At 37.3% G+C, this 17,692-nt stretch overlaps 1 protein-coding gene and 1 pseudogene across 1 annotated transcript; both read left to right on the top strand.

The window, feature by feature from the left end:
* Positions 1–676: 676 nt before the first annotated feature.
* LOC143616555 (bZIP transcription factor 44 pseudogene) lies at positions 677–1,380 on the top strand (annotated as a pseudogene).
* A 5,001-nt stretch (positions 1,381–6,381) lies between these two features.
* On the top strand, positions 6,382–10,149 carry LOC143616556 (uncharacterized). Its single transcript, XM_077089353.1, has 6 exons — positions 6,382–6,887; positions 7,038–7,405; positions 8,044–8,424; positions 8,518–8,910; positions 9,138–9,296; positions 9,962–10,149. Exons 1-6 carry the CDS (start codon positions 6,382–6,384, stop codon positions 10,147–10,149), a joined length of 1,995 nt encoding a protein of 664 aa, XP_076945468.1.
* The last annotated feature ends 7,543 nt before the right edge of the window (positions 10,150–17,692 follow it).

Here is a 17,692-nt window from a genome sequence, read left to right as displayed (position 1 = left end):
TCTAAAGAAAAGTATCTAATTACCGCTAACGTATTAAATCACATGGTAAATTTTGTGTTTGGTTTTCATTAATTACACAAAATTATAAATCATGTCTGATTTTTTTTTCGCACTTAACCTAACAAAACTAATAAACTAATAAAAATTTGATTCCTCCTGTTAGAAAATGTTATTTTTTATAACTTTAACCGATTCTCAAACATTTATAAAAATTAAATATTGCATAAAAATATCAACACAAAAGTACCTTTTTGCAACTTGTCCTGCACCAAAATTCTATAAATCCAACCAACAATTCCTCCACAGCCCCTTCCCCCCACTCTTCCCAAATAATAATTGCTCTGTTTCTATTGGGTTGAATGATTATTAACATTAATGTTCAACCTCTTGTTCTTGATGTTTGAAATACATGTCTCAAATTCTCAGTGAATCCTTTCAGTTTGAGTTTATGATCAATTCCTCCTATTGGCGTCGAACCCGTTTGCTTCAATCGTTTTCAGTCGTCTTTCTCTATTGGTTCTATTACATCACATGATTCATCCTCTGTTTTCTGCTATTATTATTACTACAAATTACTCTTAGTTACCATACAATCATGCTTAATTTCTTGGTTTTCTTCAATCTTAGGCTCTAAATCCACAATTTCGTCCTATTACATTTCATAATTTCTGCTCTGTTTTATGCCCTGTTTTTTCTTCTGTTTCTGCAATAATCACAAATCAGTCTTAATTAGCTATCTGTCTGAATAATAATAAAATTAAAGATTAATTACCATCTGGGTTCTGCTTATTTTCATCAATTTCAATCTCAAAATCTTCAATTTCGTACTGTTTTTCTGTTATTAATAATGGCGGCAACAACATCATCAGGCGGTTCATACCCGCTTCAAAACTCGGGTTCGGATGAAAATCTTCAGCTATTAATGGATCAAAGGAAGAGGAAAAGAATGGTGTCGAACCGGGAATCAGCAAAGCGGTCAAGAATGAGGAAGCAAAAGCATCTGGATGATCTCATGACTCAGCTGAGTCAACTCAGTAAGGAGAACAACCAGGTTATGGCTAATATTAGCATAACCATGCAGCATTATACTAATGTGGAGGCGGAGAACTCGGTGTTGAGGGCTCGGCTCACCGAGTTGACTCACCGGTTGGACTCGCTTAACACGATCGAGGCGTTAATGAGTCAACCCGTCGAGTTCGGTGGGTTTGTGGAGCAACCGTATCAAGGTGGTGGCAATGAGTTGATTGACGAGTTTATGAATAACTCACTGAGTTGTCTTTATGTTAATAAGCCTATTTTGGCTTCTTCAGACATGATTCCGTACTGAAGACTAGTGGTGTTACAATCTAGTCATTGAATAATGATTATATTATTATGAGGGTAAAATCGTCATTTTGTATGTCATGAAATGATTTGGTAGAATAAGCAAAATGTTGTCTTTTTATTACAATCAATCTATCAATGAACAAAGTAAAATGTTATATCCTTCTGTTTAGTTGATATGGACATTAGTGACATATGACAATATGACATGATATAATATAAACAAATAACACAGACCGCTCGACCGGAAGAATATATGCATGCATACAGATATCATATTCTTCTCCTAGCGCGTCCTTGATAAAGTTGTTTTTTAAGTTTTGAGTGTAGATGTGTAATGGTCTGCATTCAATGAGATAATAAGACAAATAAAAAGTTACCTAAAGGAAATGCATACTTCAAATGTAAAAGATAAATTTCGAATCTTTATAAAAGGTTATTAAATTAATGTAAATGTTGTAAAGGAATAGATATAAAATGTATTAAGACTGCTGAAAACATATTAGCTGTAAGCCATAAATATTACGTTAGGAAAGTAACCAATATTTTGTGGATCTTTGGCTTGCTCAATCTAGGTTTGGCCGTTTGGGTATCAAGGGTGTGTTTGAAATTTCTTATTTAAGTTGAAAAAGGTCTTTTTGTGATAATTTGAAAAGGACTTATGGCTTTCTAAGAAGGAGTTTCCTAACAAGTGTTTGGGTTAACCTATAAGCCAATAAGTTAATAAGTTGTTTTTGAAAAAGTGTTTGGTTTAGCTTATTGATGTAAGGGTGTAATGGTTAAAGAAAGTTGGGTGGAACGGAAGGGTATAATGGATATTCCAAACCTATAAGTTGATAAATTACCAAATCCCAACTTATTGAAAACCCCCTTTTTAGCCTTGTTGATAAGAATAAAGGTAAAAGTCCTTATGTGTTCTCAAACACTTTATAAACATAAAAAGGACTTATTAAACTTTCATAAGTCATAAGAAGGGGAAAATAAGGAATCCCAAACACACCCTAAGTGAAATTTTAATCCTGGGTATTTTTTTTATTTAAAATTAGATGAGTTTTTTTTTTTTTAATTCTTATATGATATAAAATTCTTAACAAAATATTTACAGCCAATTTCTTCTAATAAATTTATAACTTGTAGTAAAATATTAATAAATTAAAAAAGAAAAAAATGAAAATTTCAAACATTTTTAGAAAGAATATTTTATGTTTGGGACTGAGTTTGAAAAATGCTTATCGGCTTATTGATATTTTTAAAAAGCCAATAAATTAAAATGTGTTTGGCAATGACAATTTTTTTTTATTTTAGCGTTTTGAAAGGGTTATAAAGCAGTTTTCCAAAATCCTTAAATCCTGGCTTTTCAATATAGATTTTTGAAAAAGCCAATAAAACAATAAGCATTTTTCAAACTCAATCCCAAACATGATGGACTCATAAAAGGTTGTCTACGCAAAATATGACCCCCTTTCCTTATTGGTGAAAAGAAACTAGCTAAAAACTAATAAGACTGATATAATGTTTAATATACATAACTCCCGTGTATATTTTATTTATTATTTTATTGGTTTTGTTCGGTTTTGTTTAATATTTGTATACTACTAACTTATTTGAATAAATGTAGGACCCGAGACTTGTTTGTGGTTAAAGAGGGCGAAAAATGATCAAAAACAAGCCGAACCAGTGAACCGACGCATCAGGAAATGAACTGGACTGAACCAGGAGTGAACCGGACCAGACCAGATGATCCCCCCTAGGCCGGAGCGCTGCGCGGCTAAGGGAGAGAGGGCCGTCGCGCGGCGCGGCCGGTGTATTCCAGAAGTTTCCAACTTTCGTTAACCGACTTTCGTATTTTTGGACCCCTGTTGCCTATTTAAAGACCCCTAAACTCACCCTAAAGCATACCCTGAAGTTCCAGACGAATTTGGTGAGTTCCGAGGAGTTCGAGATCAATTTTCGGCAGCTTTGGAGTCGAATAATCAGCTGGTGTTGTGCATATTGTTTGAAGACGAAGAACACGGGTTTTATCTTTTGTTTCTTTCGTTTTCTTTTATTTAACGCCATGAATTCTTTATTGTTTGTTTTGCTTAAATTTAAGATGCTAGGCTAAATTGCATGAATTATCTAGGCTTATGATGAACCTACTTTGATGTTTTGATTTGACTTTGGGATTGTTTATCGTTATCGTTTTTTATGGTTTAGTAAAAGATTTATCTATAATTAGTTGATGCATATGGATGCTTAGGATTGTTTGATGAGTTTTATTCCATAGTTTTCCTTGATTATTGTTTGTCATATGATAGGATTGTTATTAGGTCAACTACTTCGTGTTTTTGATTATTTTATGATTGATGTCATGATAAGGTCATAGGAATAATATTGTCAAATAAACCTAAGTGTGCTGCTAACCTAAATTTGTAAAGTGCTAGGTTATTGATAAGTCCTTATTATTTAATCTTGTTAGATTTAGTTCTTCGTAAGGAGTCCGTCTAGGATTGGTTATTTATTATTGCTTATCAAATTAATTAAATATAGTAAATTGCCTTTGATTTCCATGTTGTAAGGTAGGATTTCGTATAAAGGAACTAAATTATAAATAATTGGGTGACCATAAGGGAACTCGATTTTTAATACTGGTGTGCGTTAAAACTTGTTAGAAATTCATAGGTTTCTCTTGAAAGGGTCAGGGGTCCAGTTCGGGTTTTCTTATAAGTGTCTATTTTACGATCTCGGTTCCATAACTAAACATTTTCCCGGGTTAATTCATTACTGAAATTTAGGAGATTTTAGCCTAGGTAGTTTTCTCATCATCATCTTATTTTCATAACAAACTTTGTTTTCGTTTAAACTACTTGTTTTCTTAATTAATTTTTTATTATAGTATTAAATTAGTATTTTAAATAAAACTCCCAAACACATATAATTAATAAGTCGTGTTTTGTAGTCGAGCCTAATTAGCTAATAAACGTAATTTAGAGAGTCTCGTGGGTTCGATATCCGGACTTACTTAGCTTTACTAGAGTCGATCGGTTCACTTGCCTGTTAGTAATTTAGTTGAGTTTTAGAGAGTCTAGAGTATTACTTAGTGTTTATTTTTAGTTAATTTAGTTAATAAATATTAAACTACTTCAAGCACATCAAGTTTTTGGCGCAGTTGCCGGGAACTCTTGGCAATTGCGTTATTAGCTTTGATTAGACCTACTTGCTACATACGTGCTACTTGTTTCGTTTTGTTTGATTCGTAGGAGTCTAATTAAGTCTAGTTTGTTTTAATTGTTATTTATTTATTTTTAATATTAGAGTCGTTCTATTAGAAACTACTTACTTGTTTTATTTCGTTTTGTAGGTACATGCCACATCTGCGTTCGCAAGGACCGCCGTTCAATTGTTTTGGACCTACTCCATTGAAGTTCGAGGCAAGTTCATCATCGTTTAAAAAGCAACCGATCACCATAGATACTTCACCGACATCATCACCCACAAATTCACCCGCCAATTCACCACCACCAAGTCTTAGACCCATTCCAATGGCCGAAAATAACCACACCGTGTACCAGCAAGCTTTTGAAGGGTTCCATGGAGATCACTCACCCATTTTAGCCCCCGAGATTGATAACCCTAACTCATGGCATATTCCATCCTACGTCATGACCAACATCACCCAACACCACCAGTTCCATGGCCGTGAAGATGAAGATGCACCGGCACACATCAACCGTCTTACTCGTTTGTTCAAAACATTCAATTTGCAAGGTGCTAATGAGGATGCGATCTTCCTTCACTTGTTCACGTTTACACTTTCGGGTCGTGCCGCCACTTGGCTCTATTCGAAACCTGCTGGAGCATTCACCACATGGGAGGCACTTCGTAATGCATTCCTCAAAAAGTACTTTCCACCTGCTAAGGCCTCTCGCCTCCATGATCAGATCCACTCCTTCCACATGGAGCCGGATGAGGCGTATTACCAAGCTTTGGAGCGTTTTCAGAATCTGCTTTGCCGTTGTTCACAACATGGTCTCACACCTTGGGCCCTTGTTGAGAATTTTTACAATGGGCTTATTTATGAAGCTCATGCGAGGTTTGACACAGCTTTTGGGGGTAATCTGATGGACAAGAAGAATGTGACCGAATGTAACGAGATGTTTGAAAGTTTTGCGCAATCTGAGTACGCGAAGAAGCCACGAGGCGGGAATTCAAATCCCGCCACCAGTACATCCTCATCTGCTCGAGGTGTACACCAGGTTAATCTGGATACTAGTATGGCTGCTGCTTTGGAGAGTCTCACCCGAGAGATAAAAGAGTTAAAGGCTAAGGTGGATAAGTGTGAGATGTGTAGAGGTGGTCATGGTACCCTGGAGTGTCCATTGATAAACAATCAAGATGTTGATTTTGTGGCTGGTTAGAACAGGTTCCCTAATGCTTACAACAACAACAATCAGAACTGGAACAACTACAAGAATCAGAATCAGAATCAACGACAAAGCAACTCGAATTAGCGCCCGGCTGGTGGGCCACCTGGTTTCCAAGCTCCCTATAACCGAAATCAGGGACAATACAACAATGAAGGTTCTAATGGTCAAAGTTTGAATAATGTGCCGGATCTGAGCAAGAAGTTGGATGAGATGATGCAGGAAATCGTTACTACAGGCCAAGTTACTTAAAAGACTATTGCCGATCATGACCTTCTTATTAAGAATCAACAATCAGCTATGCTCGACATGCAGCGAACCATTGGTGATATTGCTCGACAATTGAATGAAAGACCCCCGGGACAGTTTTCAGGTTCTACTCAGCAGCATTCGGCCGCTCAAATAAAGGCGATTACTACTCGTAGCGGCAGGGTTTTGGGTCCCGAGGTACGAAGGATTGAAGTCGAAGTGGAAGATGATGAGGTGATGGATGAAGAGATCGAGATGGAAGTACCGGGTAAAGTGTAGAACACCGCACCAGTTACACCGCTAGTAGTAAAGAAGCCGGTTGAAGTCCGGCCATCACTCTCCTATCCCGTATCCCGCTCATGCGAAACACCAGAAATACACGCGGGAGTATGGGCATTTTCTTGATATGTTCCGACAGTTGAAGATTAACCTCTTGTTCATTGAAGCCCTCCAACACATGCTGAAGTACGCAAAGTTCTTGAAAGACCTGTTGAAGAAGAAAGATAGGTTGGGGGAGGTGTCATCGATTTCCCTTATGGGAGATTGTTCAGCGGTAGTGTTGAACCGCGTGCCCGAGAAGTTGTCGGATCCAGGTGTGTTTACGATTCCGTGTTTTTTTGGTAGTGATGCGATGAGCCATGCATTGGCGGATTTGGGTGCGGGTATAAATTTGATGTCGTATTCTTTATACGAGAAGTTGGAGTTAGGCGAGCTTACACCGACTCGAATGTCTTTATCGTTGGCCGATCGTTCGGTTAAGTATCCGCGATGTATTATCGAGAATTTTTTAGTGAAGGTGGATAAGTTTGTGTTCCTGGTTGATTTTATGGTGCCTGACATGGAGGCCGACGAGAAGGTTCCCATTATTCTTGGTCGTCCGTTCTTACGAACCGCGAAGGTGCTTATCGATGTGTATGATGGGAAGATCACGCTTCGGGTTGGTGATGAGAATGTTACTTATGATGTCAAGAGGTCGATGAAGCATCCGAGTGATCAAGAAGATTTCAGTGGTCCATGCCACTCGGTTTATTTTATTAACTCATTTATTGCAGGTATCGATAGCTGCTTCGACTATATTTGTGGTGCGGATCTCGTGGGAAGTAATGGGCTGGTTGATTGTGATGATTTGGGTGAGGGTGAGTCGTGTGATAAAGATTTAGTTTGTGATGAGTTGGTTGAGATTTCGGGTTTGCCCGAGATGATAGAGGTCAATGAGATTAGTTGTGAAAATGAGGCGGGTTCTGTGGAGAAACCCGCTCCGTTGGAGTTAAAGGTACTCCCGTCACACTTGGAGTATGCGTATCTTGATGAGGGCTCGAACTTGCCCGTTATTGTGTCATCCAAGCTGACGGAAGAAAAAAAGACGAAACTGATTGAGGTGTTAAAGCTACATAAGGGGGCGATTGCATGGAGACTTTCCGATATTCAAGGTATTAGCCCCACTTATTGCACACACCGAATTTTAATGGAGGATGAGTACAAATCGCTGGTGCAACCACAAAGAAGTCTCAATCCAAATATGCAAGAGATAGTAAAGAAGGAGGTATTGAAGTTGATGGATGCCGGGATGATTTACCCGATTTCTGATTCTCCATGGGTGAGCCCGACTCAAGTTGTTCCAAAGAAGGGAGGTATGACCGTTGTGATGAATGAGAAGAATGAGCTTATCCCTTCACGTACGGCTACCGGTTGGAGAGTATGTATTGATTATCGGCGATTGAATGATGCTACCCGGAAGGACCATTTCCCGTTGCCGTTTATTGATCAGATGTTGGAGCGTTTGGCAGGTCAGCAGTTTTATTGTTTTCTTGATGGTTTTTCGGGTTATTTTCAAATCCCCATTGCACCTGAAGACCAAGAGAAGACGACTTTTACATGTCCGTATGGCACGTTTGCATACCGTCGCATGTTGTTTGGACTATGTAACGCTCGGGCTACCTTTCAGCGTTGTATGGTGGCCATATTTCAGGATATGATTGAGACGTCCATGGAGGTGTTTATGGACGATTTTTTGGTTTACGGTAATTATTTCGATCATTGTTTGGCTAATCTTGAGAAAATGTTGAAGAGATGTATCGAAACGAAGTTGATGTTAAATTGGGAAAATGCCATTTTATGGTGACAGAAGGGATCATGTTGGGTCATAAGATCTCGAGAGATGGTATCGAGGTGGATCGGGCAAATATTGATACTATAAGTAGACTTCCTCCACCAACGAATGTGAAAGCGATTAGGAGTTTCTTGGGTCATGTGGGATTTTATCGGCGATTTATCAAAGACTTTTCCAAAATTACCCGCCCGATGACCCGACTCCTCGAGAAAGATCTGCCATTTGTATTTGATGATGAGTGTGTGAAGGCGTTCACGTTTTTGAAAGAGAAGCTCGTAAGTGCTCCCATACTTTGTTCTCCCGATTGGAGATTGCCGTTTGAGCTCATGTGTGATGCTAGTGATTATGCGGTTGGAGCGGTTTTGGGGCAAAGGCGAGATAAACATTTTCACCCCATCTATTATGCTAGCAAGACGTTGAACGATGCCCAAGAGAACTACACTACCACCGAGAAGGAGCTTTTAGCCGTTGTTTTCGCATTTGACAAGTTCTGCTCGTATCTCCTGCTTTCGAAGACCACCGTTTTTACCGATCACACGGCCTTGCGTTTCCTCTTCCAAAAGAAAGACGCAAAGCCCCGTCTTATACGGTGGATTCTTCTACTTTCCGATTTTGACATCGAGATTAAAGATAAGAGGGGTGCGGAAAACATAGCGGCCGATCATCTATCCCGTTTAGAGGATCCGAGGAGAGAAGAATTGCGTCAGGAGGATATTGGAGATACATTTCCTCACGAGTCGATCGACTTTGTTGCGGCTGAGAAGCAAGGTATGCCATGGTTCACTGATTTTGCTAATTATTTGGCTAAAGGTTTTGTGCTGGAGGGTATGATTATGCAACAAAAGAGGAAGTTCTTCCAGGATGTGAATAGGTATGTGTGGGATGATCCGTTTTTTTCAAGATTGGTGGTGATTGGATTATGAGGAGATGTGTGACGAAGGAGGAAGATTGGGATATTCTCAAGCATGTTCATGAAGGGTTGACTGGAGGTCATCATGGTGCGCATGCTACCGCACAGAAGGTGTTTGATAATGGGTTCTATTGGCTGACAGTTGTTAAAGTTGCTGAAGAGTTTGTGAAGTTTTGTGATGCGTGCCAAGGAACAGGTAATATTTCGTCCAAGAATGAGATGCCTCAAAACCCAATACAGATTCTCGAAATCTTTGATGTTTGGGGCATCGACTTCATGGGACAGTTTCCCACGTCGAATGGTTAGAAGTATATTTTGGTGGCTATTGATTATGTGTCGAAGTGGGTGGAAGCCCAAGCGTTGGCCACGAATGATGCACGGGTGGTTGTGAAGTTTCTTAAAAAGTTGTTAACTCATTTTGGTACTCCAAGAGCTATTATTAGTGATCGGGGAACCCATTTTTATAATACCGTCATGGAGAAGGCGTTGGCTCGTTATGGCGTTACTCATCGTACCTCTACTGCCTATCACCCTCAAACGAATGGTCAGGTCGAGAATGCAAATCGAGGGGTGAAGAGGATTTTGTAAAAGACGGTTGGGGTAAGTCGAAAGGATTGGTCGGAGAAGTTAGATGATGCGTCGTGGGCATTCCGGACCACGTACAAGACTCCGTTGGGTACTACACCGTTTATGCTTGTTTACGGTAAGTCTTGTCATCTTCCGGTTGAGTTGGAGCATCGAGCTTATTGGGCGTTGAAGACGGTGAATGTCGATCTTACCAAGGCCGCAAGGAAAATCTACTTTCAGATTCATGAGCTGGAGGAGCTTCAGGATGTAGCATATTCCCGATCGCTGAACATCAAAGAAAATACAAAGCGCTACACGATCGACATTTGAAAAACGGCAAGGAGTTCAAGAAAGGTGACAATGTATTATTATTTAACTCTCGTTTAAAGTTGTTTGCAGGAAAGTTGAGATCGAAGTGGACGGGATCGTATTTGGTGAACGAAGTCTTCCCATATGGAGTAGTAGAGCTGGAGAATCCAGATAATGGAACGTCATGGAATGTGAATGGTCATCGCTTAAAGCACTATCTTGAAGGACCGGAGGAATCAATCAAGATGGAGGAAACTCCTCTCGATCCAACACACTGATTTGTCACACGTGGTTCTTGAGTGAAAACTCAAGTGTAGAGTTTGTACATTCTTTCCTATCTTTTTTCTATTTTATTTTTATTTTCCCTCGAGTTACTAACGTAATTTTTTGTAGTTTAAAAGTTGTGAAGGAAGATAGTGTGAGAGAGAAGATCCACTTAAAGTATAATGCAACATTCAAGTGTGGGGATGGAGCAGCTGGAGCCGTATACTTTTCTGATTATTTATTTGCTGCTTTTTATTCATGTTATTAGTTTGGTTGGTTGGTTTGGTTCCGTACTTTGAATGATTGATATCTATTGAGGTTGATAAGATTAATTTTCAGATATTGTTTGTATTGTTGTCGCTTCCGTTCGTGTACGAGAGAAGAAGATACTAGTTGCTGAGCACGTTCGGAGTTGGAGGGAATTTATGGAAGAAGACTTTAGCATCATACTTCATTCGCATATTACCAGCTAAGTGTTTTCCTTTTTACTTTGTTTTTATATTTGTAGTTTTTAATTTTTAGCTTTATTTCATTCTTATTTATATTTGTATTTTTAGGTTTTATTTTGTTTTTAAAATTTTTGAGTCATGTTTCCATCCCTGCATTAAGGACAATGCAAATTTTAAGTGTGGGGATTGGAATACATATGTTTTTTCGTTTTAGTTTTTGTCGTTTAAAAGTATTTATATTTATATAAAAAAAATTGAAAAATGTCCTTTGATTTTGTTTTTTTTTTGCGTATAAATGGGAGATGAGGATACTTATCGGGAATCGATTTTTCAAACTACTAATAATAAGATATAATAAAAACAGGAACGCACTTAATTTGGGACGTGTCGGTAGGCCCAACTGATAGTGAAAGGCTTTTGAGAATGTAATAATATACCTATAATTAAATCATTAAGTCTTGTGGGTTCTCATCTTAGGAAAACAAAGAAACCGAAATGTCTAAGGTAATGTTTAAGCACCAGTGTAGGTTAAAACCTTGTAAATCTTAAAATTTGATTTCATATACATAAGTAATGAGCATATATATATATATATAGATATATATATATATATATATATATAGAGAGAGAGAGAGAGAGAAAGGATTAGTATCATTTGAGAACTCTTAAATTATTTAAGAACTTGAAGGAACTCTTAATAACTAACGTTTTTATAAAAATTTTTGGATGTTAATGCTATTTAAGTGTTGTTTTATCACTTTTGACATCTATATTGACGATTACAATTATGAAAATTAGTTCTTTTACGCATATTTATGTTTTTTTTACACATACGTAAATTTTTATCACATAAATTTTACACATGTGTAACTTGTGATTTATATATGTAATCAATTTTTTTTTTATAAATATGATAAAACAAGTCTCAAATAGTGTTAATATACAAAAAAAGTTAAAAAAATATTTGGTTTTTAAGAGTTTCTAAAAGTTCTTAACTTTTTTTGAGTTCTCAAATGAAACTAACCCTATATATATATATATAAAGTCGAAAAAGATCCAATAATTTAATGTGTCTTCCTCTGGGATAGTGACTTGGAGATGACATCTTTGGATGAGGATTGATAAAAATAATAAATAAAATCCAACAACCTATGTGTTTTCTTTCAAGTTGGTAGCTTGACTGATAGGAGTATACCTAGCCTAATTGTATAGATAATCAGCATGAACATTGTTGTAATCATAAGATCTATATCCGATTGAGCTCTCTCAAGTGGTATCAGAGCCTGAGATCTGATCTTCGATGCTTCTAGTTGTTTAAATCGTATAATTGATCATGTATTGGATTTATTTCATGACGATTTGACCGGAATTGAATTGAAACAGAGACTCGTATTTTATTGAAAATTGAACTGTTCTAAGAGTATTGAATCATTAGTAAAGTATTAGTGATTGAGAAATGGTAGTTTAAGATAGATTTGAGATGGAATTGTGTTGTGGATTAGTCTGATTTGAGTTCGGACTGGTTTGATTGATCTGGATTGATTAATTGACGCGTTTGATTGTTGTTCGTGAGTTCGGACAAAGATTCGGATTTAGGTTACGAGTTGATTGATATCGATTTCAGGAAAATTCGGACTAGTTTAGACGAAGATCTGAGGTTTTTAAAGGTTTGAAGATATGAATTCTCATTCGTGTACAGATGAATTCATATTCGTTAATCGATGAATCCTGATTCGTTATGCTGTAACTGCTCATTCGTTAAGTTTTAACTGCCCATTCGTTAAACCTAACGGTTCATTCGTTAAACCATCTGCTATTCAAATCACATTCGTTAATCTGATTCCATATTAGTTTCAAGCAGATTCGTTATATACATTCGTCATACCTCATTCGCTAAAATCATTCATGTATACTCATTCGTTATCCACTTTCATTTCATTTCTTAACGAATATCGATTCATTCGTTAATCAGTTCATTCATGAAAATCTTTAACGAATATCATTTATTCGCTAAAAGTTGCAACTCTCATTCGTTACTGCGTACACATTCGTATGAACAGTAAACTATAAGCTTTAACGAATTGACAAATTTGATCCTTGAAGTTTCAACAAGTGTGTACTCATGGCTTTGCAAAACGTTTCTTACTATGCATTAGCATCTCAGAATGCGTTAATGCAGCAGTTGCTGACCATGGATAATGGAATTGGCAGTCACAACAAATGTCCCAAATTATTAAAACTTTCAGACTTTGCTCGTTGGGAACAGAGGTTCCGTGCTCACTTGGGATCAGTTCATCCATGTAGCGTACGATTTCTCGATGATGTGTATGCGGCTCCTCTGGTAGGCAGTGATAACATGGGTTGGACTCCTAAGGAATTCAAGGATTATGAAACTCAATAGTTGAAAGATTTTGAGAGTGAAACTAAAGCTTATTCAACTCTCACTATGGCATTACCTAAACAAATTTTTCATCAATACAGTACCATTAAGATCTGTGCTTCATCGTTCACAACTTTGAAAACAAGAAGTTTGTGGAACACACTCGAGAGTAAGAAGACTCTCGTAAAATTTCAATTTAGAAATTTTATTTTGATGAAAAATGAGATGGTTGAAGAAATGATTAACCTATTTAGTCATCTGATTGTTGAGATGTCAAGTGTCAATCTTGAGCCAACTGAAACAGATAAGATTGATACACTGAAGAATGCCTTACCTCCTTCATATTTGACTTTCCTATTTGTATTGAAAGAAAACGGTTTCTTTCGAAACACCAAGCTTACAGCTGTACAATTCATTAATAAGATTGAGGAAAGGGAATTTGATATCCAAATGTCAAAACTCGTTAAAGGAAAATCAAAATCAACATCCTTCAAATCAAATTCCTTCACTCTATGGGGTGCTATGCTAGCAAATCATTCTTCAAGTTTTGTACCAATTAATGCTTTCTTTGCCCAAGCTCAAGAAGAAATTCCTAATGTAAACTGTCCTCCTAATGTATGCTTTATGGCTAATGGAGCTAATGCAAGCACAAATGCTCCAGCTTCAAGCTTGCCAAAAGTAAATCTTCAAGAAGCTGAACAACAGTTTGCATTCGTGTGCGCTTTCATGACGTCATATGAACAGCTTGTTGGAAGCAAAATAGCCACGAGTGAATTAACAGATGAAGATTATGATCAAATTGACCCGGATGATCTTGAATTAATGGATCTCAAATGGAACATGGCTATGATTGTTCGAAAAGTCAAGAAATTCGTGCAGAGAACTTGGAAAGATCTTCCTACTTTGAATAAAAAGATTGGATTTGATAAACTAAAGGTGAAATGTTACAATTGCGGGGACTTTGGCCATTTTGCCAAAGAGTGTGATAAACCTAGAAAAGAATATTCGAGACCATGCAATTCAGATAGATCCTTAGGAAAGAATTCATCTGGTGGGGATAAGAGTAAAACGACTTCATCTGGTGGTGAACAAGATAAGTCTCCTGCTACTCAAGCTTTGGTGGTGAATGAAGCTATTGATTGGTCTCAACGTTTGTTGGGAAATCAAGCTAATATAGCAATTGTTGAACCAGTGGAGAAATTCGAAGATGCTAGCAGTGATAATGTATCTGAGGAGAGTGATTCATCTGACTCTGAAACTGATACTGATCAAAATTCGTCATCTCAAACCGAATCAATTCATAATCAAGTTGAATCTTATGCATATATGGCTAAGATTGATGAGGTATGTCATAAACCTCAAATTAATGCATCTGAATCTTCAACTGATGTGATTGAGTCTGCTGAATGTGCTGTATTCAAAGCCAAACTTGAAACAACTTTAAATCAGAACAATACTCTCACAAAAGATCACTTTATGATCAATGAATGCTACAAACAGAAATCAAAATTATTAGAACAGTCAACTCTTAAAATTCAAAAATTGTCTGAAAGCAATCATGATCTTAAAGCTGAGATTCAGTGTAAGATTATTGTTGTTGATCAACATTTTAAGGAGATTCTTCGACTCTGAATCTGTATTTCTAATCTTGAAAATGAAGTAATGGAACTTAAAAATAAGCTTGGAAAATTTAGAGATTCATCATTTCTTTTTGAATGAAATCATTGAAGTTAACCATTCACATAAGAAAAATGGAAAAGCAGGTTTGGGATATGTCGAGATTCCTCCTCCCTTTAAGGAAGATTACAGTAGTATTCCTAATGTGGAAAAATGTTCAGATATGCCTACTGTTAAATCTGAGAATGTTGATGCAACTAAAACTACTCAAGGACCAATTCATATCAGAAGTAAAAATGTTTTTACCAAAAATGAATTGGATGGTTCAATTGAGGAGTTAACTGAACCCGATGAGACTGTCAAAAACAAAGATATACCTGTTGACAATCACATTCTGTGTGAACCTGAAGATTTTGAGCAAGCGGTTTATGGCTCAAGGTGTCGGGAGGTTTAGTGAAAAGGTCTAATGTAATTTCTAACTCGAAGAAATCAGATAAACCGACTGTCACTGATGAGGAGTTGATGAAATTTGTCAATCCTCAGTCTGTTTCTTCGAATGGGAAAGTTTTTAAATTATAGGGTTTATCAAAAGTTTTTCCGGACAAGGAAGTTCCATTGAACCTTCTTAAACCCGAAATGATTGAAAGTGTATATCATGATGACACTTCAAAGGTTACCGAACTTGAACAAAAATTCTATTAATCTAAATCTGTTAATGTTCAAGAAAAACCAAGATGTAATGTGATTAAACCTATCAAATTTGTAAAATCATCAGGATTGGAAAATCTTCAAATTCAACAAATCTTGAATTCTATAAGACCAAAAAGGGTTTAAAACATGAAATTCCAAAGACGGTAACATTTGAAAATCCAAGGTTGATATTCATCAATCTTTGCTACCTAATAAGACCTGTACTTCACCACCAAAATCTTTGGACTCTCGTTTATGTTTCAAATGTGGTGAACCTGGTCATATCTCAAAGAAATGCAACGCGAAGATAGATGATATCAAACCCTCATCAACTCGAAAGACTGATTTGTTTAAAAATGTAAAAGAAAATCAAGTTGATGAGTTTTTTATAATGTATTCAAATATTAATCCGAAGAAAGTTGTTCGGGTTGATTCTGAAAATGTTTCAAACAAATTTGTTGACCGTGCCCAACCTATTTGTAAAAACACTGCTTCGGGCAGAATACGTGATGGATACTTAAAGAAGAAAACTAAGAAATCTGTCACTTATTCTCAAGTTCCGAATGTCAGTATTAATTTAAATGTTTCTCCTAAGGTATCAAAGGGAGAGCCCAAAACTGAGGCTTGGGCTGCCTTTTTGAACTAATATCTTTACCTTGTTGTGCAGAGTTCATCTAGATCCGTGTCAAGTCACAAGTGGATATTGGATAGTGGATGTTCTCGGCATATAACTGGCAACCTGAACCTTCTGAATAATATCAAAGATATTCAAGGGGGTTATGTGGCGTTTGCTGGTAATGTAACGCCCGCTAATTTATCAGTTTAAAGATTTCCTGCCTGTAGAGTATGTATGTTTTCTTGGGATTTGTCTGGCATCTTTCGTTAACCCGACCATCTTCCTGGTATGTTAATTTATCTAACATTTTCCCCAAGTTACCACATCCCTTAAACTTCGAGGGCTAATGCGTAACATCTAATTTATATCATAAAACTTGGATTAACCTAACCCTAACCCATTAGCGGCGCCGATCGCAAGGAGAACCCCCCTGCTCGTTTTTCTTCTGCCCAGCCAAGTTTCAGCCGTGAAACTCCAATTCCAGGTCGGTTTTATGATTCCCCATACCTTTTACACGTTAATTGATCCTTATATTGCGCGTATTGATCGAAAAACGTCTTGTAATAGGCTAACCGGGTGGTTGTCTAATTGTGTTTTTCCGGGACTGTTTTGAGTGAGGTTTTCGCATCAAAATCCTACTAGGTATGGCATGTACATCATATTATAATTTCATGGCCATTGGAGGTGTTTAGGTCGGTCAATTGATTTTAGTTTAAAAACTAGGGTTATCGGGTGTAGAATTGTCAATTGTTGAGTTTGATGCGTTAATCGATCGAATGACCAACCGAATCAATTTGCATGGCTCCAGGGCGGTTTAAGGGCTGTGGAAAAATTATTTTTTTTAATGCTTGGGGCTGATTTGGTTGGAGGTTGGTCAATCGAGTTGGCGGTGCGCGAATTGTCGTTTAAAAATTGAATTGGGAGTTGTAAAAAGGAACCGTCTACCCTATCAACTCGGGTGACATAATTTTGAAGTATGAAAAGGCTAAGATGGGAATTTGGTCCATTTGGGGCTGATTTGTTTGGCAATTGGTTTTAAGGTTTAATACGCGCGTATTCGACTCGATTTGATTAATGGCGGGTGAGTTGTGCATCATGGTTAGCCCCGACCATGATCGAAGGGTGGATTTGGTTAATTAAAAGGTTTTAGGTGCTGAGGTAAAGTATTGGGCCTTGGGCCAAAGTGTTGGGCCTTGGGCCAAAGTGTTGGGTCTTGGGACAAGTTGTTGGGCCTCGGGCCAAAGTGTTGGGCTTGAACGGCCCATTAGGCAAGTGTGTTCTTACGGTCTATTTTAGTGACGCGTTGTGTACAATTTACAGGCCTTTACTTGTGAGTGTGCAATTAGGGACTTCCTAGCCCGTTGCAGGTGTTCGGTTGATTTCAGGTGAGTTCTTGATGCCCCGTTTAACTCTTTTTAAGTTTTGTGCTATCATGCATACCTAAGCAATTTTGCTTGATGAAATGTTTTAAACGATTTTACATAGGCTTGCTACTATTGGTAGGCCTTGGAATGTTAAAGAATGTGTGTATGTATATATATATATATTAGAATGGCCAATATTTGGCGAATGTTGTAGTCGTCTCGACTACTGAATGTTACGTATGCCTAGTTTGTGTTTGCATGCACTGAATGTTACGTGTTTGGGTTGTACGTTTTCTCGGCCCTTAATGTTATTTTTGAATGTTATATATATATATATATATAGGAATGCACGTATAGAGATTTTCATACGTAAGGATGATTATTTATTAAATGTGATGACCTAACTGATGTAACTCCGTTTACAGTTTTAAAACCGTTGGA

The sequence above is a fragment of the Bidens hawaiensis genome, unplaced genomic scaffold (genome assembly GCF_021521415.1).
Source record: "Bidens hawaiensis isolate Kalapana, Puna unplaced genomic scaffold, B.hawaiensis_p1.1 tig00048058_1, whole genome shotgun sequence".
NCBI classification, from domain to species: domain Eukaryota; kingdom Viridiplantae; phylum Streptophyta; class Magnoliopsida; order Asterales; family Asteraceae; genus Bidens; species Bidens hawaiensis.
The sequence above is the reverse complement of the archived record's forward strand: the minus strand, read 5'-3'. Positions and strand labels throughout refer to the sequence as shown.